General features: G+C 39.4%; 2 protein-coding genes across 2 annotated transcripts; both read left to right on the top strand.

The window, feature by feature from the left end:
• The first annotated feature begins 4,235 nt into the window (after positions 1 to 4,235).
• Positions 4,236 to 7,489, top strand: LOC137180476 (uncharacterized). Its single transcript, XM_067585868.1, has 5 exons — positions 4,236 to 4,290; positions 5,510 to 5,914; positions 6,253 to 6,483; positions 6,670 to 7,023; positions 7,458 to 7,489. Exons 1-5 carry the CDS (start codon positions 4,236 to 4,238, stop codon positions 7,487 to 7,489), a joined length of 1,077 nt encoding a protein of 358 aa, XP_067441969.1.
• Positions 7,490 to 10,138: 2,649 nt separating this feature from the next.
• On the top strand, positions 10,139 to 13,527 carry LOC137180475 (B-cell receptor CD22-like). Its single transcript, XM_067585867.1, has 6 exons — positions 10,139 to 10,163; positions 10,425 to 10,685; positions 11,052 to 11,139; positions 11,247 to 11,307; positions 12,636 to 12,862; positions 12,967 to 13,527. The coding sequence occupies exons 1-6, from the start codon at positions 10,139 to 10,141 to the stop codon at positions 13,043 to 13,045; spliced, it is 741 nt and encodes a 246-aa protein (XP_067441968.1). The 3' UTR covers positions 13,046 to 13,527.
• Positions 13,528 to 14,028: the final 501 nt, after the last annotated feature.

Here is a 14,028-nt window from a genome sequence, read left to right as displayed (position 1 = left end):
GATTCATTTACTTCTTCTTTTCCTGGTCAGTAAAACTGCATTAATGTTCACAGGTTCAATACATTCTTGTTCCTTCACTGCACCTTCAGACTGTATGATGTACTGTCTCAGTGCACAGAGATATTAACTGTAAACAGCATCTAAAACTGTTTCTTTACACCATATATTCAAAACATGTATACATATATCTTTGGACTTTTTGATGCATGTGTTTTCACCCAGGTATAATTCAGAAATAAAATATAATAGAGTTATAAAGTGCCTAAAAATAAATTAACATGGGGAAAAATAATGTTACAAAACAAATCTGAGTTTTAATGAAAACAACATTGATGTACCACTGATCTGCCACTCTAACCCTAAATGTTTTTCTCATTTTATGTTTTTATTGACATTGTGTTTGATAACACATAAGTGTAAGCTGAAACACTCAGCAGTAATAAATGATAAAATATGATAAACAACTGATAAAATACTGTATTCTAGTTCAGTTTTAGTTAGATTGATGCACCATGAGGAGCTTTGAATGACAATGACTGCAGATAAAATCATATTGGTGCCATGATCCACTTTGTCTTATTCACTGATTCTTAACTTGTTATGAATCTGATTGTGGTTTCTGATGTGCTCTGTGTTACAGTGGTACAGGGTCAGATGACTGGAGAGTGAATTATACTTCTACTCAGATCTGTGCCTTAAAAGGATCGACAGTGGACATAAACTGCACCTACAGATACCCATCCAGAATAAATGATCATGATACTACAGCTGAGAGAAATTTCTGGTTTACTAAAATGAGAGATGTTCAATATGTGGATCTGAGAACAGACTCAGAGTATTCAGGTCGTGTTCAGTATCACTGTGATAAGAACGAACTGTGAGAGAGCGACTCAGCCCAGTATCACTTCACATTCAAAACACAATGGTTTGAATGGAGGAGTAGTTTACCTGGAACAACTCTGACTGTCACAGGTACTGATGAACACAAACACTGACACATTACATTTAAACAAGCTGATTAGAAATGAACGAGGCGACTGGCTGAACTAATGGAGATGAATTTCATTTAATATTGATTGTGACTGAGGGGTTTTCATCATTATGTGCACTCAAGTTTTTGTTAAGTGATCCACCAGTTTCATTAGTCATTTACATGACCTGTCAATTTAACTGTCTGCCTTTGTTTTAGTTATTTGTGATGTACGAATGTCTCTTTTTTTCCCCACAGATCCAAATCTACAAGTGCTGGTGAACAGAGTCTATCAGGATTCTATGTGGGCAGAGCTGAAGTGTCACAGCAGCTGTCTTCTACTTTTTGTTTCTTCCTTCATCTGGTACAAAAATGGATAGAAAATTTAGGGTGAAACATTCTTATAAAAAGTACTTTTCTCCTGCAGACAGCTATTCCTGTGCATTAAAAGGATTTCAGCATCATCCTGCTCCTTCAGTGAATGAATTGCATACTGGCTTCCGAACTAGTTGTGATGTCACAAATTCTGCTTGTAGGTACATGCCTTAAACTGACAGAGAAACTTTCCCTCTTCAGCAGATAAATGTGAAAACAAACTGCACATACATAATTCTGCACGGAGAAGAGAACATCCAAGTGAAATAACAAGAACATTTTTTGACTATGTAGGATTTGTTGGTTTCTGTTTGTAAACACAACATTCAAAGTTGGCCCCTTGTCCCCATCTCAACAACACCAGAGCGAGCTGAGAGCAGAGCGAGAGAAAGAGAGAGAGATAGAGAAAGCAGTGGTGGTCGAGCAAGCTAGAGAGTGTTTTGGATTTCATCTTGTCTGCTGTGGCCTCTCTGCTCTGCATGTGTGTGTAGCTCAGCCCCACCCTCGGTCACACAGACATGGCTGCACCATTGTTGAAAGCATTTAGGGGAAACACTAAAGCACATAAAAAACACAGTGATGTTACCTGGTCGCTAAGATTTTATAGAGTCCCAACATCACACCCTGCATGCTGTTATTGGCTGGGGGCAACATACCCACTGCCCAAAGGTTGACGCCCAGAGACGTCCCGAACACAGCAAAATAATATGGCAGATGGCAGGGTCTCTGCAGATAAATACACCACCACACACTTCTAGTGGGTCATAGGTGATGATTGAGAAGGATTACTTTTGTATATACATTTTTTTTTGGAAAATTCTACATAATGTACTTTGAAATGCAACCAATTTGTATCTATTGAGAGTAAAGGTGTGGTCACATTGCATTTACATCGTTTTATTTGTTTTGATCCCCATTCATGTCCTTTGACACCTGTCTGACAAATTCAAGCATGTGTCTCCTGTTTTGGTGTGATGCCCAGATGGCTCCGGTGGTTTCACAGGTCAGTGTTCACCTTTGTTCAACTTCGAATAGGCAGATGTGCTCGGTCGGCCAATAGAAACACTGCTGCACTGTGTTTGAAAATGTTAAAAAGTTCTTCTTCTTCTTCTTCTTATTCTTCGTGTTACTGCACCTTGTAGGTAGAGTCAGTCATTCTGGAGAAAGTTTGTTGATATTAGAACTAAACATCCAAATAAATACACCCCTCCCTTCCTGCTCTTTCAGTAGTTACTCCCCCCAAGTTCATGGATGCACGTTGCCAAGGCAATGAACAAAAGAGAAATATGGTGCAATCCAGAGTGATGTTTATTAGCTGTAGAGTCACTTCTGTTCCTCTCATTATCACAAGCGGAAAAAAATAGTTCATCTCATGTGAGCACAACAGTCCATCCTCACTATCCGCTGCTCTGCAGCCTCCCCACTTCTCATTCTACCCGCATTCAGCATCTCTGTCCACAGAAGCAGCCGTCTGTCAGCTGCAGCTCCTGGGGAGCTGAGAGGACAGCGGTCAGACAAACTGCCCTCACCAGGCTGACTGACAGCAGACATTTATTGAACCAAAATAGTTTGCATGTTGGCTCCACAGGAAGAAATCAACAGTATTTCTATTTATTGTTTCATTGATGTGGTTAATAAGTTCAAACACATATACAGCTGCATATTTGTGTGATTTAAACAGCTGCCTGCTCAGATTATGCTTCACTAAGCATTACAGAAATAGACTCGAAGCATGAAAAAACATGGAGAGTCTCCATGAGATTGTTTTGGATTCAGTGTGGATTGATACGTTTAATAAAATGGAAGCGTATCTTTTTCTATATGAATTGGCCACGGCCTCTCTCTTTCTCTCAAGTTCGCCAGCTCTCCCTCACAATTCAATGCGTGCTGGAGATGGGAGACTGTCATGTCCTCACACAGACAGCTGACTTCCCCCTGATGACTTCCTCCTGATGACTTCCCCCTGTCCTGTGCATGAGTACAGGACAGGACAGCATGAGCACAGCCACTGCGTTTACATGCCCATTTACAGAGTCAGCACACACACAGAAGGGACAGCTAGTGGACAGTGAGGAGATATTTGCTGAATTTGACAAAAAATATATTGGATTAGAATCGCTGACTTTACCTTTAATGTGCAGCTGAAAACTATGTATCTCCAAATTTATTGCTAACTGTTAACTATGAATGAATGGGCTAAGCTGATTTCAGCATTATGTCAATTTATATTTTTAAATGGTTATTTCACTTAAGAGGTAAGATCATAAGAATTTAAATTATGAGCCAACAACTTTTTCAACTTTCAAGTGAACGAGGATGACTTTGGACAAGTGATATGACGAGTGAATGTCAACAATTTCCACGGTCAGGAGTGAACTTTCAATCTCAATATATACACATATTTTCAGGAGATCTGTGTGTTTGTTCTTTACAGCCTCTGTTGATCTCATTGTCAGACTAATGAGGAAGCTGACCATGCTGGCTTGAAGTGAGACATCAGATACATGCCTTAAATTTCTCTTCTGTTGTGAAATTTTCCCGTCTTGAAGCCTTGTTAGGGTAGGATGCTGTAATGTGGGTAGTTTGCTCTTTTTCTTTCTTTCTATTCTAGTCCATATTGGAAAGTTGGAGTTTGCAAAACAACAGAAAGACTCATTTCTTCATTTCAACTCGGGGATGTACAGGAATTTAACTGTTCATGCATGTTAATGATGTAATGAGGAAGGAAGCCAGGCCATGTTTCAACAGATATCTGTTTTTTTTCAAGACCACATCCCTCTTTGTTGAAAGCAGCATTGCTTATTGATGTTAATACCTGATATGCAGTATTTCTCATGTACGTTATCTAACTTCTGACATGTTTTTACAGACAGAGATGAGAGGAACAGCGATGAGTTTAACAGCAGCAACAAGTGGATTCTTGGTCTTCCTTCTCGCTGTACCAGGTACTGTACATCTTCATTCACATTTTAGAGTATTTACATTTATTTTGACCAACTTGAGGAGCTTTGGGGAAGGAAGGTATTATGTAGTTGTTGATAATTAGTCCTTAGATCACCAATATAAAATATAAAGTTGGAAATATAGAATTGATTACATTTAAGTAGTTCATGTTATTTTTCAAACCATCTGGTCTTTCTTTAAGCACACAGTAGCCTTAATATAGTCAGTGGATCAATAAATTAGTAATTAGTACAAGAGCTCCATTTTGTTTAGTTGGTCAGATTCAATGTACAGCCAGTTGAAAAAAAAACTTGTTCCACCTACCAGAAGACAGACAATGAGGTCAGCTAGATGAACAGTGATGCCAGGTCAAACACTGAGCAAAAAGCCAAGTGGACAGTAACATTAAGTTCGCACAAGAGGACGTCAGGAACAACAGCTTGGCCTTTTTGGACAGTGCCGTACATGTTGAAGAGGACAGGCACCTCCACAGTAGAGTATACAGGAAACCCACACACACAGTTGACTGTCACCACCCACTAGAGCATAAGCTAGGAGTTATCAGAACCCTGCACCACCGAGCTGATAATGTACCAACAGGTGCCCAGGCCCAAGAGAAGGAACACAAACACCTGAAGGATGCACTTAAAGCCCGTGGATACCCTAACTGGACCTTTGAGATCCAGGAAAAACACCAACACTATGGGTGGTGAAGAAAAGAAGAATAAACATAACATCATCTGCTCTAAACTGGCTACCATGCCAATACAGAGAGAGAGAGAGAGAGCACCATGTGTTGATGGATATAAGGCTTAGAAAAAGTGAAATATTCATATATATATTTACAAGACATCACATATTGATGATGTATATTTTAATCCTTCATTTACATGTTTCAGTGTTCTACATTTCTCTCTAGTTTCATACTCCTGACCTGACCACAGACAAGAAACAGACAAAGGAAACAGTCAATTTTTTCACACACTCTACCCTTCTAACAATTAATATTCTGCTTCTTATTTGCCTCAGTAAAGTACACTTTACAGTAGCATGTTACAGTCTCCCAAAAGATATGTTGGTAATACTGTATGTTTTATTGACTTCAAGGTCAATAAAAGGTACAAGGTTGTTGGGAGCCTAACAAGTTTTGCAAAAATATAGTTTGTAGGTTTTTATACTAATACCTATGCATACACACTATTCTTCCAAATAATATTCAAGCCTTTCTTCTGAATCTGATTGTGGGTTCTGATGTGCTCTGTGTTACAGTGGTACAGGGTCAGAATGACTGGAGAGTGACTTACACTTCTACATGGATTTGTGCCTTGAAAGGATCAACAGTGAACATACGCTGCACCTACAGATACCCATCCAGAGTAAATGACAATGACTATACAGTTGAAGAAACATTCTGGTTTACTAAAGAGAGTAATGGTGTGTATGTGGATCTGAGAACAGATCCGGAGTATGCAGGTCGTGTGCATTATCACAGTGATAAGAACGACTGTACTCTGACAATCACAGACCTGAGAGAGAGCGACTCAGCTGAGTACAAGTTCAGGTTCATAACAAACCAACCAGGAGGGAGAGTAATTGGTTCACCTGGAGTCACTTTGACTGTCACAGGTAACATTTTTGTTGGAAACTATGGAAGTTAGCTCCAAATGTTAAAAAAAAAAAAAATCAACTCCCGCACACTGTCAGCATTTATGGTGAATCTATGGCGATGAAGGTTGTTGGACTGAAAGGCAGCTATTTAATAAATATAAGTGTTGGCAGTGTGCAGGATTTTATTTTTTGTTTTGAACTACTGCTTTATCTACTGCGCACCTGTCTGTCTACATGTGTCTACAGGTCTCTTTTTTTGCACTACTACTACTAATGTGAATCTATGTGTGCCTGTCATAGAGTGTATGTTGACAGTTTAGTCTAAAATGATGTTTCTGTTCTCTTCACAAATCCAGATTTCCAGGTGAAGGTTAGTAGAGGATCAGCCTGCTCAATACAAACCTGTACCTGGGCAAAGCTGCAATGTCACACCAGTTGTCATCTACCTGACCATGCTTCCTACATCTGGTACAAGAATGGAGAGAACATTTGGAAACAAACATCTTCTTTTTCAGGCTACTTTTATCCTCCAGACAGCTATTCCTGTGCTGTAAAAGGATATGAGCATCACTCTGCTCCTTCAGTGTGTGAGTTTTCTCCATTTTCCACTAACATAACATCATCAAGTGGAGCCTTTTAGTTAAGTAACTGTACAATTACTTCATGTATCTTTAATATGGGCAGCCCCATCCACAGCAATACAACAAGCACTGAATTACTGTAATGAAGGCCATTGTTTTCATAGTGATGATCAAACCTATTTCATTTTTCAGGTGTCTCTGGTCAATCCTGCAACAGAGTGATTTACACCGATCAAAGCATTTGTGCCTTCAGAGGCTCATCAGTGGACATTTCTTGCACATACAACAGTAATGAACCCATCACATCAAAATTCTGGTTCAATCTTGAACGTAGTCATAGGTGGAGGTATTCCTCACAGCCTGAGGACCTTAGTGAAGACTCCCAGTATGCAGGTCATGTTCAGGTCATTGAAACAGAGAGAGGACGCTCCACTCTGAGAATCTCTGACCTGAGAGAGAGTGATTCAGCCCAGTATCACTTCACATTCAAAACACAATGGTTTGAATGGAGGAGTAGTTTACCTGGAACAACTCTGACTGTTACAGGTACTGATGAACACAAACTGATGATGAAGTTAATGTATCAGAAGTTAACATAATGTTGAAATATTTGTATTCATCATGCAATTGTGTGCTTGCTAATAGATAATGTGGATAATCCCTATATCTTGATAAAATAAAATAAAACTTTACGAATCCAGAAGATTTCTAAAGCAATAAATGATCAAAAAAAATCAAAAGCACACAGTTAAGGTAAAGTTTAACCATTGAAAATAGCAAAAGGCAAAATTATATTGAATATATTATGGGTAAGGTTGAGGGAAAGTTAAACATAAAGGGCAATGTTAAGTAAGAATCAATTGCAATTTGAAACAATTATTGAGTATAAACACATGGATAAGAAAATCTGATTAAAGGACGTTGAGAGAGGATGTTCAGTCTCCGCAGTCTTTGATGTTAAACTCATCTCGTCTGGCCAGAAGTGGACAGAGTCATGCTGGCAACTCTGTAAGTTATTTACACTTCATTTTTTTTGACATTTCTGTTTCTTGTTCACAGATCCAGATGTACAGGTGCAGGTGTTCTTGTCTTCTACTGGTCCGAAGCTGATTTGTCTCAGCAGCTGTCTTCTTCCTGGTCGTTCTTCCTGCATCTGGTACAAAAATGAGGAGAAAATTCAAGAAGAAACATCTCCTTCTTATAGAGGATCTATTGATCCAGCAGCCAGATATTCTTGTGCGCTTAAAGGACACCGCTCTCTTCCAGTGTGTAAGTGTACTCCATTGTTTCACTAACAAAATGTCATCTGGTGGAAACTTGAACTCAAAAGGGTTGGATAGAGTATAACATCAATTAGAGTGTATACAGTAATTAAATATTCTCCTTTGAGCCAGTCACATTCATAAATTCTTAACACCTCTGTTTCCCAAATAAACCTTTTGAGATCAACTATAATGACATTTAAAATGAGTGATCACAGAGAAAGTCAGAGGAGGGAAAAGGTTGTCATATTCAAGTACAGGATCTGCAAAAGCATCATGGAAATCAACTGCAAACTGTGGAGTATTTATGCTGGTAATACACTAAAAATGTCGGCAAAGACACTCTGTTTTTCTAGTGGACATTGAAACAGTTGTGAGTGAGCTGGAGCATGACGCAGCTGGATCCTGTAGATTTATTGCATATAGTTACAGTATGTAGCCATAGCGTTGAAATTTGTATTTGGAGATACAGAAACCTGGTTACCATATTTTTGTGGGTGTAATAATTAAGTTTGTGCAGCAATTGATGATATTGTAGTAAGATAAAAGTACAGCACATTACACTGGAAGTGAAAATTAAAGGTATCCAATTTAGTTTTTGTCCATCAGTTGCATTGCAGAGCATATGTGCATGAGAAAAAAAGGTTGCAGCCGTGATAACTTTTCAGAATTGTAAAATTCAATTCACTGCTGTGCAGTGTTTTTCCTGATGAGCCTTTAAATACAATAATCTGTTACTCCAACCGAAATTGCTGGATCACATTTCATTGTCTCACCGGCACTTTAAACAACACAAACACACTTGTATCATTTTACACAGAGCTGTTTTTAGACTAAATGTAGCTCCTGTATGTTGCAGAACAATGAAAAATATTGAAAATATGAAAAAAATATTGTGTGTGCCACAGCTTAATGAGAACAGGAATACAGTACATACTTACTCAACTCAAATCCTGTTTGCTTTTCTAGCTCATGCACAGTTATCATGCTTGTAGTGCATACAGCATTTTGGGCTGCACGTGGACGTCCACAGAGGCGTCTGCATGGACCCTTGCAGCCACAGAAAGTATGAATTGGCCTTAACACACTGGTATAAAAGACAGTGAGGACCTGGGACAGCTCCAGTATCAGCACTCAGCGCTGTTCACTTTTCATTTTCTTCACTGTATTAACTAATTAATGAATTAATTTCATGAGCAAATCAAAAAGTTTATGTTCAATAATAACACACTCTTATGTTAACACTTGCTCATATAATGTCTTCCAGATGCTCCGAAAGTTCCCTTAGTGTTGAAGAGTTTCCCTGGTAACATTATGGAGGGCAGCTCAGTGTCTCTGACCTGCAGCAGTGATGCTAACCCAGCAGCTAAGTTCACCTGGTACAAGATGAACCAAACACTGCTCAGGAATGAACCACAGCTGATTTTCAACAACATCCAGTCCTCTGACTCTGGAGAGTATTACTGTACAGCTGAGAATGAGCTGGGGAAGAGGACATCTGAATATGTCTTTATTGATGTGAGATGTGAGTGAAATTGCTTTTTAAATGCAACAAATAGATTAAATCTGTCAGATTTATTGCATCTGGTAACAAAGTCTGCTGCTAGGTCACCGAGCAGCTCCAGCAGATGTTGAAGAGGCAGTTTTAATCACTAGTATCATTCATATTTACTCTGCTATTCAGGATATTCAAACCATCAAATTCATCATTCCTCCAAAGTTTCAGATGTTGCTACACACTTACATACTAATTATTGAAATAGAATATTTTCCACAGTTGTAACGCATCCTCAATTCATGATAATCTATGTTAATACATTTCTTCCAGATGCTCCAAAGCTTTCCTCTGTGTCAGTGAGTTCCTCTGGTGAGATAGTGGAGGGCAGTTCAGTGACTCTGAACTGTAGCAGTGATGCTAACCCAGCAGCTAATTATACCTGGTACAAGGAGAACCAAACACTGCTTCATGGGCCAGAAAACATTTATCATTTCACCTCCATCAGCTCTGAGGACAGTGGGATCTACCACTGCAAGTCTGAGAATCAGTATGGACAGATTAACTCTTCATCTCTATCCTTAGATGTCCAGTGTAAGTACATAAGAAGACACAATATATTTGAACATACTGATGGTGTGTGTAAAATTAGAGTTTAGACCAGTGGTTAAACCTACTAACTGACAATGCCACAGTTAGTGTAACTCAGTCTCAGTTAGTTACAACAGCTCGATGGTCTAATGCAAATTAGGGAGTGTGTTGTCAGAGACATACAGCAAAGCCCTTTTCAGACATAACATTCAGCAAGCTGTTGAGCTTTATGTCATTCCAACATTGGTGGCTTTTACGTTAATACTCCTTACAGCCTCAATCAGACATGACAGGACATTTACGTAAAGAGACAATGCTTGTGCGATATTTGGTGCCAGGTGCACAAAAGGGAGCAGAGAAAAAGAGGGAGAGTGATAAGTTAAAAATGTGAAGAGGCAAAGAAGGGGAGAATTGTGTTTGTTCACAGGCTGCATCACTGATGGATTTTAAATGGATTTTGCTGTTGAATCTTTAATTAATGACCATCGTGAGTGTGTGGTGCTGCTCCCAGAAACGGTCTAATTTGCCTTTATTTACTGCATAATCAGATCTGTAGACAGATGTTAATGAGTTGTATTTTTATACATATTGTCCTCCAGATGCTCCAAAGCTTCCCTCTGTGTCAGTGAGTCCCTCTGGTGAGATAGTGGAGGGCAGTTCAGTGAATCTGACCTGTAGCAGTGATGCTAACCCACCAGCTAATTATACCTGGTACAAGGAGAATAAAGACTCACCAAAAGCATCAGGACAGATCTTCACCATCATTCACTTCAAACCTGAGCACAGTGGGAATTATTACTGTGAAGCCCAGAACAGAAGAGGATGTCATAACTCCACCTTATATCTGACATTAGTGGGAGGTAAGTTGTGTGCATTTACAGTACACTTAACCTGACCATGTCCCAACCCTATCCAAAGGAAAGCTGCCTCTCCCCTATTGTACAATAAGTGTTTTTAACATAAAGCGGACTTAATATTTTCTAACCTAATACTGGTGGGTGATAAAAACCTCAATAAGCAAGTGGAGAAACATAGCAAATGCAGAAGCTTCCAGACAGGGCACCATGGGTCACTGGATGGTTTCTTGAGTATCTAAATGATGTGAATCATATGCTATGACCATCAAAGTCACCAGATCTCCTGCGTGAGATTTCGTAGGGATGTATTAAACTGGAATTATTTAAATGTCCTGTAATTCCCAAATAAACTGTCAGTATTTCCTTCAGATTCAGCTGCATATAAATTAGCAGCTATTGGAACAATCACTGCTCTTCTCCTGGCTATTACACTTCTTGCTGTCTTCCTATGGATTAGGTGAGCAATACTGTATCACTACTATGTTCACTAATACATCTATAATTTTGGAATATGTGTCCTTATTCAATTAATTAATTAATCTCATTGTTCATTTGCCTATCCAGAAGAAATAGGAGCTTCACACAACAGTCTGAGCCTGGAGGGAGTACGGACAACAGAGCACAGGTAAGGAGGAAGAGGTCAAGTTTTTCAGTGCAAAAGAGAACTTATAAATCTTTGAAAAACACTTTTTGTTCCACGTTATTTGTCTTTCTTTATCCAAATTTATACTAAACTAACGAACAGAACTTCAAACTATGTTCTTGTAAAATGACCAAAAAGTTGAATAACCGTCTCCCTAAAGGTCAGAGAAACGTGGGAAAACCTTTAGTCGTCACTCCAAAGCAGTGCAGCTTGATCACACTGTGAGACTTGTTCACCATCAATCGATATGGAGTTTTGGTGACCAAAGACAACCTGAGGCAAACTTCTGACAGAGTCAGAAATGAAAGATTCAGTCCTCACAATGTGACTGCAGCTTCAACCCACGACTACAAACAAATCAATTAGACTAAAAGATGAAATGACACAGAATACACTGGCAGTTGTGCAGTTTTTAATAAAGTTTAGGGGAAAAACACATTCGTTCTCGCAGTGGTAGTAGAAGCTTTAGGAGTGGAGGAAGGGTTGCTACCTAGTAACTTGTTAGTGTACACATCTTTTGTGTGGCTGCAGGGAGAACTAATGGTCACTGTCATGAATGTTGGTCATACAGATGTGTGCTTGTATGCTATGCACTTGCCTGGCATGCATGAATGTAGCGGATGTGGTAGCTGGGGGTGTCAGCCCTGTAGCATTTCAGGAGGCAGGGCCACAGGAAGTGGAGGTTTCTGTGTACATGCAGGAGGCCACAGTGGGGCCACAGTGGGGCAGCCATCAGCACGTTTCCATTTGATTTCAACTATCCTCATTCAGATGAGCAGCAGTTAGCTCAGGTGAGGAATTTACTGGTTGAAAACTCAGATGTGTTTGCCGGGAGTGATTGTGAGTTGTTCAGCACCAAGGTCATACAGTAGAGATTTCCCTGTTAGAGAACACACCAATGAAGCAGAAAAAGGCCCCACATGCCTCTGTCAACCATACAGGCACAGTTTCTGGGTAGAAACAAATGTGCTGGCCAAAAATCTGACCCACAGCAAGGTAGAAGCCGATGGGGTGACAGAAATTTTGGGGTGGCATCTAGGGTGGCCAATCAGATTGTAGGGTGGCACTGGACACTCCGGCCCCGACCCCTTTGAAACCGCGCATGGTGACCAGTAAGGATTGCACCAACAAAAACAATGATCTCAAACCTCAGGATCGCAGTTGTTTACATCAGCAAAGCAATGATTAGTTCCAAATTAACAACATCAAACGCTGTGCCAAGAAACCCTCAGTAGCCTATCTGGTAAAGTAATTGTACAGTCCCTAGAATTAGAGATCAACCTCTTGTATGTGTGTTGTTTTCCCATCAGCTAGGCATGGGTCCAGTGAATGACTCCCCGTCAGCTGCAACACAAAGTGAAATGGCAGGACAGCAGGATGACCTTAACTACGCCAGCATCAGCTTCTCTCAGGACCAGCCAGATGCTCTCTACTCCAACATCAGACCAGCTCAGCGCCCCAGACAAACAGAGGAAGAGGAGCAGGATGATGTTGAGTACAGTGATATCAAATTTGACAGTGCCAGTAGTGCACCAGGGTGAGCAGCTCCTCTCACACGAAAATCTTTATCGCTACACAATTTAAAAATGTACATATTGATTGATAAATTGTCACTCAGAATGGTTTATTTTTCCTTCACAGAACAAGACAACAAGAAGCTGGGGATGAATTATTTGCACTATATAGCACAGTCAACAAAAAACATGTGAATACAACATGAATTTGCTGTCTGTTATTTATACATGGATTTTTCTGGGACATTGTTTATGCAGGTAGCAGCACTGAGTTCAGAAATACAGTTACTGAGACAGATAGGAAAGGACAGACCTGGCCAAGAATGCATCAAGGTAGCCATAAAAACCAAAACCGCCATAAAAATGAAAACATATAAACAAAAGCAGTTTATGTAGGATGAGTAAAGACTTTTTTTGTTGTTTACTTTAAGGGCTCACAAAAAATCTGGTATGTAGCCATGCTGAAAGTTGTAATTTTTAATGTCATTTTTTATAGACAGATACCACAATGGGTAAGTGAGCATTTCCAATTTGGGTGAACTGTCCCTTTAACACAGGTATGGCTGTTATGTTGTTGAGATTCTACTGAAACTTTACTGAAGAAAATTCCACAAATTGTAAATACTGTATATCAGCACGTAACTGTGCATGATTTATGTGTATTGAAAGAGACAAATACAAAATACATAATAAAATACACTTGTGTGACATTTGTCAAAAGCATGTTTTACTCTATTTATTTGTAAATATTCTGGTATACTCAAATCTCTGAAGCTTCCCTGAACTACTCAGTCCAATGTTTAAGTTAAAGTCCAACAGAAATTAAATGGCATTTTCTATTATCTGCCACAGCATACTAATATTCTCTGTATCACTGCTCAAAAGAATTAGAAACCAAAAGACAGAATTTCATGATGGCGCCCCCTAGTTTGCATCCATTTGATGAAATACTGATTGTTTGTCATTTACTTGGATGGAGAACGTACCATACAGAAAATCAAATCTTGCATAAAGTGATAAGGTGTTGTTCTGCAGAGCAGACGGTCACACTGAGCCTGATAGCATCCTGCGACACAACACAAGAGCCACAGACACTTAACAACAACCCACATTAGCTTTTCTGCTAAATTCTTCTTCTTATCTAACTTACAAACATGAACACACATCTCCTCCTGCACCTTTGTTTTCT

Source organism: Thunnus thynnus, chromosome 3, assembly GCF_963924715.1.
Source record: "Thunnus thynnus chromosome 3, fThuThy2.1, whole genome shotgun sequence".
Classification (NCBI taxonomy): Eukaryota; Metazoa; Chordata; class Actinopteri; order Scombriformes; family Scombridae; genus Thunnus; species Thunnus thynnus.
Note: the sequence above shows the minus strand (reverse complement) of the source record. Positions and strands in the feature narration are given on the sequence as shown.

Coding starts and splice junctions, on each gene's coding strand:
- LOC137180476 (XM_067585868.1), top strand. CDS start 4,236: ATGAGTTTAACAGCAGCAACAAGTGGATTCTTGGTCTTCCTTCTCGCT. Junction 6,484..6,669: donor TCACTCTGCTCCTTCAGTGT/GTGAGTTTTCTC, acceptor TTCATTTTTCAG/GTGTCTCTGGTCAATCCTGC. Junction 7,024..7,457: donor AACAACTCTGACTGTTACAG/GTACTGATGAAC, acceptor TCGTCTGGCCAG/AAGTGGACAGAGTCATGCTG.
- LOC137180475 (XM_067585867.1), top strand. CDS start 10,139: ATGCTTGTGCGATATTTGGTGCCAG. Junction 11,308..12,635: donor GTACGGACAACAGAGCACAG/GTAAGGAGGAAG, acceptor TTTTCCCATCAG/CTAGGCATGGGTCCAGTGAA. Junction 12,863..12,966: donor AGTGCCAGTAGTGCACCAGG/GTGAGCAGCTCC, acceptor TTTCCTTCACAG/AACAAGACAACAAGAAGCTG.